Source organism: Oncorhynchus keta, chromosome 7, assembly GCF_023373465.1.
Source record: "Oncorhynchus keta strain PuntledgeMale-10-30-2019 chromosome 7, Oket_V2, whole genome shotgun sequence".
Lineage (NCBI taxonomy): Eukaryota > Metazoa > Chordata > Actinopteri > Salmoniformes > Salmonidae > Oncorhynchus > Oncorhynchus keta.
The window spans coordinates 20,326,406-20,344,567 of record NC_068427.1 but is presented as its reverse complement, the minus strand read 5'-3'; the positions used below and the strand labels follow the sequence as shown (position 1 = coordinate 20,344,567).

The 18,162-nt window shown below is 44.2% G+C and overlaps 2 protein-coding genes across 3 annotated transcripts in view; one reads left to right on the top strand and one right to left on the bottom strand.

The window, feature by feature from the left end:
• LOC118386138 (parapinopsin) overlaps positions 1 to 18,162 on the top strand; it is a 38,356-nt gene that overhangs the window by 16,895 nt on the left and 3,299 nt on the right. The window contains exons 2-3 of the mRNA XM_035773596.2: positions 7,807 to 8,132; positions 10,942 to 11,175. Of these exons, the coding sequence (XP_035629489.1) occupies positions 7,807 to 8,132; positions 10,942 to 11,175 (560 nt within the window). The remainder of the gene's footprint in view (positions 1 to 7,806; positions 8,133 to 10,941; positions 11,176 to 18,162) is intronic.
• The window catches only part of LOC118386132 (beta-galactoside alpha-2,6-sialyltransferase 2-like), a 69,458-nt gene continuing 62,707 nt past the window's right edge, over positions 11,412 to 18,162 (bottom strand). Inside the window, exons 7-8 of one of the 2 annotated variants that reach the window (XR_008139732.1) lie at positions 16,182 to 17,677; positions 11,412 to 16,025 (exon numbers count right to left, since the gene is read on the bottom strand). Coding sequence is in view for 1 of the 2 variants with exons in the window: in XM_035773587.2 (XP_035629480.1) it covers positions 17,430 to 17,677 (248 nt within the window). In the remaining variant the exon portion in view is untranslated. Of the gene's footprint in view, positions 17,678 to 18,162 lie in introns of both variants that reach the window. The other variant, XM_035773587.2, reaches the window with a different exon arrangement.

Sequence of the window (18,162 nt, the reverse complement as noted above, 5' to 3'; positions counted from 1 at the left end):
ACTTGCTACCCTCTCCACTACTGTTCCATCGATGTGGATAGGGGGGTGTTCCCTCTGCTGTTTCCTGAAGTCCACAATCATCTCCTTAGTTTTGTTGACGTTGAGTGTGAGGTTATTTTCCTGACACCACACTCCGAGGGCCCTCACCTCCTTCCTGTAGGCCGTCGTTGTTGGAGAGGGCTCTTGATGATTGAGTTGGAACGCAGTCGTGGGTGAACAGGGAGTACAGGAGAGGGTGGGGCCCCCGTGTTGAGGATCAGCGGGGAGGAGATGTTGTTGCCTACCCTCACCACCTGGGGGCGGCCCGTCAGGAAGTCCAGTACCCAGTTGCACAGGGCGGGGTCGAGACCCAGGGTCTCGAGCTTGATGACGAGCTTGGAGGGTACTATGGTGTTGAATGCCGAGCTGTAGTCGATGAACAGCATTCTCACATAGGTATTCCTCTTGTCCAGGTGGGTTAGGGCAGTGTGCAGTGTGGTTGAGATTGCATCGTCTGTGGACCTATTTGGGCGGTAAACAAATTGGAGTGGGTCTAGGGTGTCAGGTAGGGTGGAGGTGATATGGTCCTTGACTAGTCTCTCAAAGCACTTCATGATGACGGAAGTGAGTGCTACGGGGCGGTAGTCGTTTAGCTCAGTTACCTTAGCTTTCTTGGGAACAGGAACAATGGTGGCCCTCTTGAAGCATGTGGGAACAGCAGACTGGTATAGGGATTGATTGAATATGTCCGTAAACACACCGGCCAGCTGGTCTGCGCATGCTCTGAGGGCGCGGCTGGGGATGGCGTCGGGGCCTGCAGCCTTGCGAGGGTTAACACGTTTAAATGTCTTACTCACCTCGGCTGCAGTGAAGGAGAGACCGCATGTTTTCGTTGCAGGCCGTGTCAGTGGCACTGTATTGTCCTCAATGCGGGCAAAAAAGTTATTTAGTCTGCCTGGGAGCAAGACATCCTGGTCCGTGACTGGGCTGGGTTTCTTCTTGTAGTCCGTGATTGACTGTAGACCCTGCCACATGCCTCTTGTGTCTGAGCCATTGAATTGAGATTCCACTTTTGAGTTTCTGCCTGTAGGCAGGGATCAGCAAAATGGAGTCATGGTCAGCTTTTCCGAAATGGGTCACACGTTCTAATGAACTCGCACACCGAATCAGCGTATTTGTCAATATTTTTATCCGAAACATGTCCCAGTCCACGTGATGGAAGGGGCAGGGCCTTATATGCGTCTGTAGGAAGTTAGAGTAACAATGATCCAAGGTTTTACCACCCCTGGTTGCGCAATCGATATGCTGATAAAATTTAGGGAGTCTTGTTTTCAGATTAGCTTTGTTAAAATCCCCAGCTACAATGAATGCAGCCTCCGGATAAATGGTTTCCAGTTTGCAAAGAGTTAAATAAAGTTCGTTCAGAGCCATCGATGTGTCTGCTTGGGGGGGGATATATACGGCTGTGATTATAATCGAAGAGAATTCTCTTGGAAGATAATGCGGTCTACATTTGATTGTGAGGAATTCTAAATCAGGTGAACAGAAGGATTTGAGTTCCTGCATGTTTCCTTCATCACACCATGTCTCGTTAGTCATGAGGCATACGCCCCCGCCACTCTTCTTACCAGAAAGATGTTTGTTTCTGTCGGCGCAATGCGTGGAGAAACCCGTTGGCTGCACCGCATCGGATAGCGTCTTCCCAGTGAGCCATGTTTCCGTGAAGCAGAGAACGTTGCAGTCTCTGATGTCCCTCTGGAATGCCACCCTTGCTCGGATTTCGTCAACCTTGTTGTCAAGAGACTGGACATTGGCAAGAAGAATGCTGGGGAGTGGTGCACGATGTGCCCTTGTTCGGAGTCTGACCAGAAGACCGCCTCGTTTCCCTCTTTTTCGGAGTCGTTTTCTTGGGTCGCTGCATGCGATCCATTCCGTTGTCCTGTTTGTAAGGCAGAACACAGGATCCGCGTCGCGGAAAACATATTCTTGGTCGTACTGATGGTGAGTTGACGCTGATCTTTGGTGGTTGAAGATATCCCTCTAGTGTGGGGGCTGTGCTTTGGCAAAGTGGGTGGGGTTATATCCTTCCTGTTTGGCCCTGTCCGGGGGTGTCCTCGGATGGGGCCACAGTGTCTCCTGTCCCCTCCTGTCTCAGCCTCCAGTATTTATGCTGCAGTAGTTTGTGTCGGGGGGCTAGGGTCAGTTTGTTATATCTGGAGTACCCCTCCTGTCCTAATTCGGTGTCCTGTGTTAATCTAAGTGTGCGTTCTCTAATTCTCTCCTTCTTTCTTTCTCTCTCTCGGAGGACCTGAGCCCTAGGACCATGCCCCAGGACTACCTGACATGATGACTCCTTGCTGTCCCCAGTCCACCTGGCCATGCTGCTGCTCCAGTTTCAACTGACCTGCCTTACTATTATTCGACCATGCTGGTCATTTATGAACATTTGAACATCTTGGCCATGTTCTGTTATAATCTCCACCCGGCACAGCCAGAAGAGGACGGGCCACCCCACATATGCTCTCTCTAATTCTCTCTTTCTTTCTTTCTCTCTCTCGGAGGACCTGAGCCCTAGGACCGTGCCCCAGGACTACCTGACATGATGACTCCTTGCTGTCCCCAGTCTACCTGGCCATGCTGCTGCTCCAGTTTCAACTGTTCTGCCTTGTTATTATTCGACCATGCTGGTCATTTATGAACATTTGAACATCTTGGCCATGTTCTGTTATAATCTCCACCCGGCACAGCCAGAAGAGGACTGGCCACCCCACATAGCCTGGTTCCTCTCTAGGTTTCTTCCTAGGTTTTGGCCTTTCTATGGAGTTTTTCCTAGCCACCGTGCTTCTACACCTGCAATGCTTGCTGTTTGGGGTTTTAGGCTGGGTTTCTGTACAGCACTTTGAGATATCAGCTGATGTACGAAGGGCTATATAAATAAATTTGATTTGATTTTGATTTGATCTTATATTCGGTAGTTCTTCTCGACTGTATGTAATGAAACCTAAGATGACCTGGGGTACTAATGTAAGAAATAACACGTAAAAAAAACAAAGAACTGCATAGTTTCCTAGGAACGCGAAGCGAGGCGGCCATCTCTGTCGGCGCCGGAAGTATTTGCAATGATGGGCGAGTTGTGAGTTCAGAGGTGCCGTTCTGCACACCACTGTTGTACTGCGCCATTATTTGTCTGTTTGTGGCCCACCTATTAGCTTGCATGAATTCTTGCCATTCTCCATCGACTTCTCTCATCAACAAACTGTTTTCGCCCACAGGACTGCCGCTGGATGTTTTTTGTTTGTCTTGGGAAACCTTAGAAACTGTTGTGCGTGAAAAGCCCAGGAGGCCGGACCTTTCTGAAATACTGGATCCGGCACCAACGATCATACCACACTCAAAGTTGGTTAGGTCACTTGTTTAGCCTATTCTAACTTTCAATCAAACAGTAACTGAATGCCTTGATGTCTGTCTGCCTGCTTTATAGAGCAAGCCACGGCCACGTGACTTACTGTCTGTAGGAGTGATCACTTTCCGTGAACGGGGTGGTGTACCTAATAAACAGTGTATTTGCAATGGGAAGTAAAAGCTGCTTTGTTAATTTCATACTGTAAATGAAATGGTTATGCTTTTGTATTGTTATGATTTCATAGGGCCTGCTGGAGTGAATGGGCTGCTTATTCTTTAACAATATTTTATGCTGTGTGCGACTGCTGTCGGCTGTCTATCAGCCATGTCTATGCGTTTGACCAAAATTGTCTCTCCTTCATCACCATGGAATGCACATGTATGTCCTTTCAGTACCACAAGCCTGTCACCTTTGATGTGACACGTGTTGTCGCTATTGGTGATAGTGTGATAATGGTGTTAGGCTTCCATAAGTTGTGTAAACAGTGTGTTTTTGTTTTGCTGGTCGCATTATTTTATGCTGTGTGTCACGTGTCCGTGCCGGTTCTGTCTCTGTGTGTGCGGTAGCCTGAGGCACGGCCAGGCCTATTTGATTCATACATAATGTCAGCAAAAAGCATTGTTCCTTCTTCACTAGAACTAGAATGGTCTGACTACAGAATATATCATGTCAGGTGCATTAAGTAATGCTGTGTTTTATGTTATTTTCTTGATTTTTGAGTTTGCTAGAACATAGTGGAAGATTTCTGGTACCTCTGAATGTCTACATTGTCATGCCTACTCCCGCCCCCCTGCACGACGTCACCGGTCGACTCACCACCAGCCCTGGCAACCATCAAATCAAATCCAACATTATTTGTCACATGCGCCGAATACAAGTGCAGACCTTACAGTGAAATGTTTACTTACAAGCCCATAACCAACAGTGCAGTTCAAGAAAGAGTTAAGAAAATATTTACAGTGCACATTAATCAACGTTTCAATAAAAGTGCCGGTTTTAGCCAGCCGGCTAATTTTCATCCGCAGTCCCTGGGCAGGTTATTAAAACCAATTACAATATAGACAATCATTGAGCAGTGAGCACACACAGAGCAACATAGGACAAGCAAGACATAGCATACAGACAGAGCAACATAGGACAAGCAAGACGTAGCATACAGACAGAACAACATAGAACAAACAGCAGCAAGACAAAATTCATAAAATCAACAAAGTGTTTCCACACCTCACAAGCTACAGACAACAGACAACATGGAAAGTGGCAATACACAGCTAGGGATTATGATCACAAATCTGATTGACCTTTAGCCATGTCTTCATGCATTTTGTGAAAGTGTGATAGGTGGTGCAGTTATGTGTGTCTGATGGCAGTGTATTCCAGACATGGGAAGCTCTCACAGAGAAAGCGGATTTACTAAAGGTGCTTTTCCTTAATTAAGGGAACTATACAGTCACCTCTCATGGCACACCTTGTGGATCTGCTGCCATATGTTTGGGTTTTCTGTTTAACAAAAATATTGAGTGGAGGGGGAGCCAGGCCATTAAGGATCTTGAATACAAGACATGCGTCGTTGTATTGCACAAGATTTTCCGAACTCAGGAGCTCATGCTTTCTGAGGATGTAACAGTGATTATGGCTATTGGGCTTCCTATCAAGCACTTTGAGAGCCTGTTTGTAGACAGACTGAATAGGTTTTACATGTTGTACAGCAGGCTTGGGCCCAACTAGTCAAGCAGTATGTTAAGTGGGGGAGTATCATAGATTTGAAGTACAGTTTTGCTATCTCTGTTGTCAAACAATTTCGTATAAATCGGAAATTAGCAAGGTTGAATTTGGTTATTTGAATTACCTTTTACACATGCTTTTTAAAAGAGAGGTTGGAATCAAGTATGATGCCAAGGTACTTAAAATCAGATACCACCTGGAGCTTCTCCCATGACACATAGACATCTGGCTCAGTAGCATCTGTTGCTCTCTTTGTGAAGAACATGCAAACAGTTTTTTTCACATTGAGATGCAAACACAAGTCACTGAGCCACTTTGTAACCTGGGCCATTACAGTAGTGAGTTATTGTGCAGCTTGTTGTTTGCTCTTTGCATGCACATATATCACTGTATCATCTTCATACATTTGAACATCAGACCCAGTACAGACAAGGCAGATCCTTAATGTACAGGCTGAACAGGAGGGGCTCCAGTATTGACCCTTGGCGCACAATCAACGAACAGAGTCATCTACTCCAACACCACTGCCTGGCGCAACTGGGTATGGCTATGGAGGAGGTCCTCCCCATTCTCCACCGTCTCGACACCACCAGAGAAGTTCTTCATACCACTATCAGAGGGCCTCCTACCACGGCTTATCACAGTGAGCCAATCTCCAGCCTGCCCAGCATTCCGCCCAAGTCAGTGATGCCTGACTGTCCCTTCCGGAGAAGTGCGACGGTACTCCATTGTAATGCCGTGGCTTCCTACTCCAGTACTCCCTTTATTTCGCCCATCAGACGGGAGCCCCCACCACCGAGTGGTCTAAGGTTGCCACAGTAATTTCCCTGCTGACCGGACCGCGTTGGAGTGGGCTACAGCAGTCTGGGAGAGAGGAGAGGACGAGCTGAGTTCCTACGAGCGGTTCAGATACAGCCTGGATTCGAAACAGGGACTGTAGTGACAGCTCTTGCACTGAGATGCAGTGCCTTAGACCACAGCACCATTTGGGAGCCCTCAAGAGCCCATTAAGGACTGGCAGTGAAGATTTTTTTGCTCAACAAAGAAGCTTGCCACGAGGGGGTTCGAACCCATGGTTTAAGCACACTATCGATGTCAAAGTAATCCGCTTTAACAATGTGTGCCTCCCAGAAGCAATGCTATTTGGCAATAATGGTACATCACTGCTATTTGACAAGTCCATAAGGTTATTTTTTTATGACAATGTACAATAAACGTACATGTTGTAAGGACATCATTTATATATTTTTTACAATAAAGCATATGGACGTGTGTGAAACACATAAGCAAAATGTGGGATTTTGTCTTATATGAAAATGTTTTGTCTAATACTAGTACTAGTAGCCTAGTCAAGGACGTATCAATGCAATATTGACACACAACATTTAGTTACAGACCAACAGAACAAAAGTTAACCTCAAATTTGTAGGTTTAAATTATCCCTCTGGTGGCCAGGGTTGACCTATTTTAAGAAATACCATTGGTTGGTGGATATAATGCCTAAGATCTTTGATAGGCTGATGAGGAATTTGTTACGGGAAATAATCACTGTCAGCTGCTGAGGTTAGTGTAGGGCCTACCAGGTCATGTAATGGGACCTGCTACAATGCGAGTGGTTGAAAAAGTACCCCATTTTCATACTTAAGTAAAGATACCTTCGTAGAAAGTGATTCAAGTAAAAGTGAAAGTTACCCAGTAAAATACTACTTGAGTCAAAGTTTTAAAGTATTTCGTTGTAAATATACTTAAGCATCAAAAGTAAATGTAATTCTAAAAATATACCTAAGCATAATTTTAAATGACTCATATTAAGCAAAAAAGACAGCACAATTTATGTTTTTTAAATTTACGGATAGCCAGGGGCACACTCCAACTCTCAGACTGTCACGCCCTGACCTTAGAGATCCATTTCATGTCTCTATTTTGGTTTGGTGAGGGCGTGAGTTTGGGTGGGCATTCTATGTTTTGTGTTCTATGTTTTCTATTTCTTTGTTTTTGGCCGGGTATGTTTCTCAATCACGGACAGCTGTCTTTCATTGTCTATGATTGGGAACCATACTTAGGTGCCCTTTTTTCCCCACCTGTGTTTGTGGGAGGGTGATTTTGTTTAGGGCATTTAGCCTTTGAGCTTCACGGTTTGGTTTTGTAGTGTTTATTGTTTTTGTTCGGTGTCATTTTGATCATGTACGCTCACCACGCTGCACCTTGGTCCTCTCCTTTCATCAACCGTGACACAGACATCATTTACAAACAAAGCATGTGTGTTCTCTTGATAAGTGTGTGATTTGGACAATTTTCCGGTCCTGCTAAGCATTCAAAATATATGTACTTTTGGGTGTCAGGGAAATGTATGGAGTAAAAATAAAGTGAAAGTAGTCAAAACTTTAAGTAGTAAAGTAAAGTACAGATATCCTCAAATTACTTAAGTAGTACTTTAAAGTATTTTTACTTAAGTACCTTCCACCACGATACAATGTAGCGTTCTATCACGTGTAAGTAAATTTACGATTTTAAATGGCTTTTGGATTTTAAATGCCAGTGTCTTCATATCATCATACAGTAAACTCTCCTTAGCATCATTTATGACATCATCAACGAAGCATTTCACATAATGATAGACAGAAACATTTCCACATGGCATGCAAATAACAGAAAAGGTTAGATGTTGTAATTGTAATAATATGCCTGCCCCTCCCCAGGTATTGTGTCGTTGATCTCCCTGGTGGTCCTGTCCTACGACCGCTACAGCACCCTGACCCTGTACAACAAGCGTGGTCCTGACTACCGCAAGCCCCTGCTGGCTGTGGGGGGCTCCTGGCTCTACTCCATATTCTGGACGGTGCCCCCCCTGCTGGGCTGGAGTAGCTATGACTTGGAGGGCGCCGGCACCAGCTGCTCTGTGTCATGGACCCTGAGGACGGCTCAGTCCCACGCCTATATCATCTGTCTGTTCATCTTCTGCCTGGGTCTGCCCATCGTCATCATGGTCTACTGCTACTGTCGGCTGCTGTGGGCCGTCAAACAGGTGTGGGTGGGGGGTGTGGTAGAGGGGAGTGGTGGGGGCGGTAGGGTTGGGTAGAGGGGAGTGTGTGTGTACATGTTGGGGAGACCTTCAAATTGAATTGAATCTGGCTCCCTGTAGAGATCAATATCAGCACTCTGATCAAAACCCTTATTGTGTTTTAATCCAGATGTACTTCATGCATCTGCACATGTGAATTAACTCCACATCTGAATTAACTCCAAGATCAGCCCTCTAGAAAACCCTGTGAGTCTGGAGGAGGTGGTTTCAACCTTGTCATTTTATCCACCATTTCTTTGTGTTTATACATTTACAATCAAAATAGCAGTTTGGCATGAGTTCATGACCCTCCAAGAACAAATCTGAGGGGTTTCATGCTGCCAAAACACATTTTCAAGTGAAGCTGCTACGGTGTGTAAATATTCCCCCAGCAGCGTGTGTAAGCAACGTGATGGTTTGTTTAGGACCTTTCTCAGTCCACTACTTTGAGGTGGTTAAATATCTCTCACCCTAAGTGTCTACTCCAAAAAGTGTTCACCCCTCAGATGTATAAATCAAAAGAGGACCATTGCAACCCCCAAAAGTCTGGTTGGTCCGCATTCAAAAAGATGTTGCATAAAGCTCACTTCATCAGGATAGCAGACACAGATAGTTTGGCCTTCTTTAGTGTGTAGGTTCACACACTTCCTCTTCCCTCCCTCCTAATTTGTCTCTCTTTTACGTGCTTCTGTTATAATTTAACTCTGCCTTGTTGAGGAAGAGCTTGGAAGTCAGCGTTTCACTGTATGGGTTACACTTTGATATGATTTAAGCCGAAACGTCTGTGTATGACCCATCACACTTTATTCCCCTTCAGATAGAATCCGGACCAGGAGGGAATGAATGAGTGTGTTAGCTGAGTGCTGGCTGGATTACCCAATGCAAATCTGTTTAGTGGGATTTCACTCCGAGTCCTGGACTCGGAGTGAAACATTCAGCAGCTTTCACAAAGCCCTAAACCACTCCGAGTGAGCGCAGGGGAATGTCCTGAGAAACATGTGAGCATGTATATGCATATATGCACACTATACAGTGGGGCAAAAAAGTATTTAGTCAGACACCAATTGTGCAAGTTCTCCCACTTAAAAAGATGAGGCCTGTAATTGAATGAATTTGCAAATTATGGTGGAAAATAAGTATTTGGTCACCTACAAACAAGCAAGATCTCTGGCTCTCACAGACCTGTAACTTCTTTAAGAGGCTCCTCTGTCCTCCACTCGTTACCTGTATTAATGGCACCTGTTTGAACTTTGAACTTAAGCAGCTTGGTTTGAAGAAATCAACTGTGGGAGCAATTATTAGGAAATGGAAGACATACAAGACCACTGATAATCTCCCTCGATCTGGGGCTCCACGCAAGATCTCACCCCATAATTTGCAAATAAATTCATTAAAAATCCTACAATGTGATTTTCTGGATTTTTTTCTCATTGTCTGTCATAGTTGAGGTGTACCTATGATGAAAATTACAGGCCTCATCTTTTTAAGTGGGAGAACTTGCACAATTGGTGGCTGACTAAATACTTTCCCCCCCCACTGTATATCACACTTACACATACAGATTATGGGGTTATTTTGTTGTGTGTGTTACTGACCCCTCTCTAATCCCAAATCTAAATAATCCCTTTCTTCTGTTTTGGACTCCCCTTATAAGAGTAAGCAGCTTTCACTAAATTTGTCTTGCAGCATCTCCATGAAGTGCCAGAGTCAGTTGCAGTGCACGGTGTCAAGAACTGACCAATCGACAATGAATACAGCCCGCCACTGTTTTGCTATTAGAGCTGTAATTACGTTGCCTGACAACTCAGACATTTAATTCTGCTGCCCTGTCGATCGCTCCATACATTAGTTTGAACCTGCCATCTTTGAAGTTGTTTGTGTTTACGTCAAAATGACCTGACTCGCATGATTCGCCTTGGCCCAACCCATCGGTTTCTGGGACCATTTAGAATGTCAGAATGAGTTCACTCTCCGGGAGGAGAGGAAATCCAGACTCATCGTGGAGAAGAAACGTTAGTGGGTGTGGCATTTGACCTGAGCGATGTGGACCAGTAGCCAGGCAACTGTTTACAACCGAATTGGGACAGACTTATGAAGACAACCCCAAAGCCCAACCCCTCAGATCCCCACAGTAATTCAGCAATTCAGACAAGTAGGATTAGTGAGTGGTCCCGATAGCGCACTTCCATTTAAGCGTGCTAGAAGGTCCAGGTCAGGGCAACGAGAAATCCAAATTCAGCAGATGAATCTGCAAAAAGGGCATGCGACTCAAGGCACAGATACATGTGATAATTAAACCTTGCCTGGGAGACCAAAATGCCTTAGGCATTAGCTCAAAAGGTTAACACACAGAGTTCAAGTGTTGGCGCAACAGGATGGAGAGAGAGGGTCAGTGCCTTAGTCCTCTAGAATGGAGGGAGGACTCCCTTTCCCTCTCCGCTGTCCCCCGATAGGGCGGGTGGGGGAGATGAATGGTGCGTCAGTTGTCTCATGGCTGAAATGGAAGGTTAGCGTCACAAAATGGATAAACTGATTACCACTGGCTCTCTGCAGGGATGTGAGTGAGAGAGAGACAGACTATTCGTTCTCAAGTATAAGCATTCATCAAACATCCAGAGTGTGTGTGTGTGTGTGTGATGTCCAGGGGTTTGAGAATATAAATACAGCAAACAGGTGCATTTCTGTTTGGACAAAAGGACTATTATATTCTCTCCCCGGGGTGACGAAACAGTCACCTCCCCTCACTCTCTCCTTTCATCTCACCTGTCTCTAGGTGGGTAAGATACGTAGGACAGCGGCACGGCGGAGAGAGTACCACATCCTGTTCATGGTGCTGACTACAGTGGTGTGCTACATATTGTGCTGGATGCCCTACGGCGTGGTGGCCATGATGGCGACGTTTGGCCGGCCTGGCATCATCACCCCCGTGGCTGCGGTGGTGCCCTCACTCCTGGCCAAGAGCAGCACTGTCATCAACCCTCTCATCTACATCCTCATGAACAAACAGGTTAGTCGGGGGGGGGTATTTTTGTGTTGGGGGTGCGTGGTAGTGTGGGTTTCTTGTTAGTAATCTGAGGTTGAGATGTCAACAATATGGCTTTGAAAGGCAAATGTTCCCAATTGCATTCTTATCGCTGCACATGTGGGTTCAATCGGAAATGACCAATAAATGGTGCATTGCCGACAGCACTCCACAGATTGAATCCCGACCTAAGTATTGATTACTCTGGAGAGATCTTTTGTACACGTACAATGCTTTTATTTACATGGTAAAAATAGAACAATAAATTAACAATTTCATTGTATACAAACAGTCAACTTATACCTATTCAAATTTAATAAAGAAACCTGCAATGACAAATCAAAAGGAAAAACGTAGTTCTAAAAAAAATTGTGACAGAAGAAGAGAGTACAGAGCGATTGGAGGAGGGATCAAGTTAAGCAGTGATCTCCAAAACTACTTTCTCTGTGTTAGTTCTGTGTTAAACACAATGCACCTGGCGTGTCCATCCTTACCACAGAGAATGATAAGAGGACTCTAGTTCCCAAAAGCCTATTTTAGCATGGGCAACACCATTGAAAAATGCCCTCATTTTGAAGTAGTTAACTAGGTGGTTAAGGAGGATCACATACTTCCATCCAGGTCATCAGGAGGCAATCAGCCAATTAATTATACTTGTGAGCAAACATTCCATAAATGCAGGTGGATGTAAAATCGGCAACCTTGGCTTTATATCTGTTCAAACAACACACTATAGGTGGCAGTTTGCATACCAACTCAAATGGATATGGCCTCAATGATGCCGCCCGTGTGCTCAGACACCATAATGGGATAGATGCAAAGAAGCGTCCTCCATGGTCCATACAGATACGTTGGTCATCTTTATCCTATAACACCCCCCCCCCCCGAAGGGAACATATGGCACCTTAAAAATACCTGCTATAAGAAACATATCCACCCACAAATTACATTTGGCACAGTATCAAGATTTCAATGCTGTTGCCAAAGGCATTGCATTTGATCAAGAAGTGCTTCTACGGAACTAATAATTGCTGCTCTCGTTTCCAGCTGGATAAAATTTCCCTACGCACACAATATACACTTGCACAACGCAGGTAGAGAAATCTTATATCTTGGATGCTGTTTTTTTGTACAGGAAAGTAGAGTAAAGCATAGTACAGACAACTTTTTAGTTGTATTGTTTGTATTATTTTTTGTTGTACTGTTTGTCTATCATCATTGTAATTAAAATGTGTGACTGTCCTTGTCTATGTGTTTTGTTACTTGTCGTGTTTTGTGGACCCCAGGAAGAGTAGCTGCTGCTTCTGCAAACGCTAATTGGGATCCAGACAAGTACACATACATAGACAGTTTAAGACTCTTATCCTTGCTCCGGATAGATTTACCTGCTCTGTGCATTGGAATAGAAACAAAGTTAGTGTCTTTTTTTTTTTTACACTGTCAATGTGTTAATCAGAAACGTAACAATTACATTGAATCATTTGAACACTTCAATAATGATGCATGGACATGAAGAGACAATACTTATGATAGTGGTGCGAGTCGAAACCATTCCAGACAGTTTCATCAAAGCCCCCCCTGTTTCCCTTTGTTAGATCTCTCAGTGAGAGGTGGGCCTTGGGAAATCATTTGACGCAGCGGTGTGTCTAGCTCCTTCAAGCCATGTGTTAATGAGATAGCAGATGTGGCTCAAAATATTTCGCTTGCCTGGCGTGCCGGTGTAACAGTTATTCCGAACCATGCCTGTGTGCCGAGTAACCTTGCCTAAAACCTAAAAGACTTGCGTTGGCTCCCCAAGCTAATGGTCTGTCACACCGGTTGGGAAGGGTTTGCACTGTTATTAACACTGTCATTGATCCTTGGTAGCTCAATCATATTTAAAACGGCTCCAACTCTAAATGGTATTCCTGTTCAGTCGCTCTTCACTCATCACTTGATTACAACAACAATCTCTTCAGCAGATGCCTCTATATTCCAAGCAGCGTTTGACTGCCATGTTTACGACCGGATCAATTTGTTTCCTCAACCCTGGTTAAGCAGTGTTCCTAGAGCAAGGGCACAGCAACACGTTCCTGAATATCACAACGCAAAACAAACAAACAAAACACGCACACACAAATCTCTTCTTTGAATTATGTCACTATGGCTGCCAATGTCAACCCCTCCCAGTTGTCCCTACCCAGGGAATGGTCACCATCTGGCCATTACAGAAAGGACTACAGTGGCCATAATGGCATATCTGTTTGACAACAAGTGCATGATCTGTTTGGTCTTATAGGAGGCTCAGCTTGGGATAAAGGTGAAGCTTAGTAGTTGTAAGCGGATTTGTGGTTGGAAAGAACAGCCCCCGCTGTCCATTCTAGCATGGCCAGATAGTGATCCCATAGAATATAGAGCAATATAGGATGATTTATAGGATCTCTGAGTTATCCTCCTCTCCTACACACACACACGACAGCTAGCTGAAACGCACTGCAGGCAGGTCTGGCACAGAGTCAGTGTAAACAAGGAAGACATTAAAGCCGGACAAAGAATGAGTCTAGAGATGTTACTTCTTCAAATCCCTGCCATAATAAGAAAGGTCTCTGGCAGCGCACCGTGGCAGCCTGCTGCAAGCCCAGGCAAAAGAGTACTTTCAGAACAATATTGGAGGATTCAGTCAAAATGAGAATGGTAAAGACATAGGGAATGGTACTAGACCATGCTCTGCTGAATGCCACAAACCATATCAGCATGAAGTGCCTGGGAGGCAGTCCAGCTACCGAACCCTGCGGACTGAATCCCTTGACCATCTATGGCACATATGTAGGATCTTAATTTGATCACCCTGTTGAAGGAGAACTGTCTTTAAATGCAGGACATTTAAAACTTGTAGCGTATTTGAGGTTTAAAAAAAGCTTGAAGTTTGTAGTTTTCACTTTGACATGTCAACCCCTACAAAAAGTCAATGTATTATAATCCACATAATAAATTCACATTTCCCGTTGTGCAGGATTATTTTCCTGCTGTAGCAAACTGGATCAAATTAAGATCCTACATCTGTAGTGTGCTCGTAGATATAACTGTCCTAGGGAGAGGTTTGGCTTTGACAGTGGGAGGTGTGGTGCGATTACATTCATTTAAAGAGGCAGGTCAATCATCCTAGTAATTACAGATGCTTTTAAAGAGACGTCAGAGGGTGTTGGTTCAATTCCCTTTTGGCATGGGGTGGACACTGGAAAGTAAGGGAGTTTGACTAGTGACCTCTCCTACCCCAGCCCGCCACTAACAGAACACTGGACGGTTTGAGCAACACTATCAGGTGACTAACAACTTTCTTTAAATCTTAACTATTAAACAATTAAATCAGCAATAAAAACCACAACAATGACACTGCAGTTACATGGATAGCATACAGTATGTGTAAGGTCAGTCTTTGGGTGTTTTGAAAGGCAACCCAGTGTCCGCTCGGCTACTAGGCACAGGGTTACAGCTGTTGAAAGAATGCTTTGCGAGTCCTCTCTTACCCCCTAACTCCTATCCGCTAGCCTAGCCCTGCATCCTTTGGTGTTCACAAATCTTAAAAAGGACATCATTGTACTGGATGAGGCCAAAGAACGGGTAACCAAAGGGTTTTCCTGGGTTTGGTACCTAACTATCCGCCAGACACAGAACTGTGCATGCCCTTGAAGTGGCAACCAGTCAGCCAGTCTTAAAGACCTAAGTGGGAGTATGACAACCTCTTTATGAGTTGGCAAGTGGTCCGGTACAGCTTGGGAGATGAGAAAAGAAGAGCAAAGAGTGATTGAGCATAAAGCACCGCAGCAGCATCAACAGCAATCAAAACCCTGATGACAATAACACCATCAAATAAGACTTTGAAATAGGACTAGAGGACATTTAAGGAATGTTGAACACAGAAAAATGTGACTGTTGTAGATTTTTTTTTTAAACACAATGTACCATCTTGATGAGGTAATACTGAGGTGATGAGTGTTTGGTGTAGTTCCAGCATGTCTGTATTGAGATACATGTACCTGTATGTACGAGCACTTGAATTGTCATTGAAGTGGTACTGAGGTACATTTTGAATTAAAGTTCAAGCTTTTGTTACGGGTTGTCAGGAGTGTGTGGCTGGTGTATGCCGAGTTTGTACATGTTCAGAAGTGTGTGTTTGGTATGGACGTGTTCAGACATTCAGTGCAGACCACTGCTCATTTTCTCAAAGATTAATTTACCACCCCATGAGAGCCTTAAAAAAAAAACATCCATCATTAAAAAACTGTGGACTGTCCTTTAAGTCATTTTAAGGAAGAAGAGCAACCAGAGCCCTAGAAAAACAACACTTAAACACATTCAGTTATACAGTACCAGTTAAAAAGTTTGGCCACATACTCATTCAAGGGTTTTTCTTTATAATAACCATTTTCTACATTGTAGAATAATAGTAAAAACATCAAAACTACGAAATAACACATATGGAATCATGTAGTAACCAAAAAAAGTGTGAAACAAATCCAAATATATTTTATATTTGAGAGTCAAAGTAGCCACCCTTTGTCTTAATGTCAGCTTCGCACACTGTCGGTATTCTCTCAACCAGCTTCATGGGGTAGTCACCTGGAAATAGTAGTGGTTTTGAAGGAATTCCCATATATGCTGAGCTCTTGTTGGCTGCTTTTTCTTCACTCTGAGGTCCAATACATCCCAAACCATCTCAATTGGGTTGAGGTCGGGTGATTGTGGAGGCCAGGTCATCTGATTGTGGAGGCCAGGTCTTCTGATGCAGAACTCCATCACTCCCCTTCTTGGTCAAATAGCCCTTACACAGCCTGGAGGTGAGTTATGTCATTGTCCTGTTGAAAAACAAATGATTAGTCCCACTAAGCACAAGTCAGATGGGATGGTGTATTGCTGCAGAATGCTGTGGTAGCCATGCTGGTTAAGTGTGCCTAGAATTCTAAATAAATCACAGACAGTGTCACCAGCAAAGCACCCCCACACCATCACACCTCCTCCTCCATGCTTCACGGTGGGAACCACACATGCGGAGATCATCAGTTCACCTACTCCGCGTCTCACAAAGACAGTGGTTGGAACCAAAAATCGCACATTTGGACTGACAGATTTCCACCAGTCTAATGTCCATTGCTCGTGTTTCTTGGCCCAAGCAAGTCTCTTCTTATTGGTGTCCTTTAGTAGTGGTTTCTTCATCCATGAAGACCTGATTCACACAGTCTCCTCTGAACATTTGATGTAGAGTTTTGTCTGTTAATTGAACTCTGAAGCTCCAATTTCTGAGGCTAATGAACTTCTCCTCTGCAGCAGATGTAACTCTGGGTCTTCCTTTCGTGTGGCAGTTCTCATGAGAGCCAACTTCATCATAGCACTTGATGGTTTTTGCGACTGCACTTGAAGAAACTTTCAAAGTCCTTGAAATTTTACGGATTGACTGACCTCCATGTCTTAAAGTATTGATGGACTGTCGTTTGTCTTTGCTTATTTGAGCTGTTCTTGCCATAATATGGACTTGGTCTTTTACCAAATAGGGCTATCTTCTGTATACCACCCCTACCTTTTCACAACACATTAAGGAGGAAAGAAATTCCACTAATTAACTTTTGACAAGGCACACCTGTTAATTGAAATGCATTCCAGGTGACTACCACATGATGCTGGTTGAGAGAATGCAAAGCTGTCATCAAGGCAAATTAGTTATTTTGAAGAATCTCAAATATAAAATATACACTTTTTTGGTTACTACATGATTCCGTGTGTTATTTCATAGTTTTGATGTCTTCACTATTATTATACAATGTGGAAAATAGTACAAATAAAGAAAACTACTCATTACAGGAGTTGAGTCCAACTTTTGACTGGTACTGTATATAAAAAAACATCTAATAACACTAATCTATTGCTACACTATACAGCTCTCCTCTCTTCCGGCTCAGCAATGGCAGAGATCGGGAGATACAGTCACTTCAGGCCGTCTTGACCATTATCCTCTAAGGAAGGCTGGGTTTCACCCCGTCTGGGTTCTGTTCAAAAGTCCTGACATAAATGTAGTTACACTAGACCTTCACCCTCCGGTTTGATCCCATCCCACACAGCGGGCTATGGCTTGGGTTCTCCACTGTTCTACGTGGTTCCCCCAGAGGTCAGAGGGTTATTATTGCACCATTTCCCCTTTGTCCTGTGGGGTTGTGGTGGTTCCACATGTGGCTTCTTTTAAGGGTCAGAGTTCATAAGTTGATAGTTCAGAGGTCACAGTTGACAGTGCTGAAGCCAGGGAGGGTGACGCGGCCCTTCCTCTTCAGGTCTCGCTCGGGGCCTGTGTTGATGCGCTGCACCAGGCTCTTCTCGTAAAGCAGTGGGTGGTACGCCCCCAGGGTGCAGGCTGCGTCGTAGTAGCCCTCGTGGTAGTGGCACAGGTCTGACTGTCGCAGCGAGGGGATGTACTCGTACACGTGGACCTCTTCGCACAGCGCCATCATCAGAAGGATGCCTGTCATTACAACGACAAGGTAGAGAGAAAGGGGTTAGATAGTCTAGCGTAGTGGTTCTCAACTGGTTTTTCCTCAGGACCCAAATTGAAGCAGGTTGTTTCAGTTGCAACCCAATATTCGCATCGCATTTTTGGGGGGCTGAAATGCAATCTGAAAACTATTTTGAATTCTCTATTGACAGTAAATGTAGCAATTATATTAAATAAGGGAACAACATTCCCACCTTTTCCCATTTTCAATAATTCCATATTGCTCATATTCCTGATGAAGAATGTTGGCAAGCTCACTTGTTTGAGACTACAAAATCTGCCAAATAGCGCTGCTAATAGCTCTATATTGAAAATACTGTGATTAATTCCACAACAAACAAAAAAACATCTTTAGGTGTTTCATTTATCCATTGTTGATAATAGTCCCAAAATGTTTTGCATGTCAGTAAACAAGTTAAAGAAACAGAACTACCCATGATGCAAAATACTGTGGC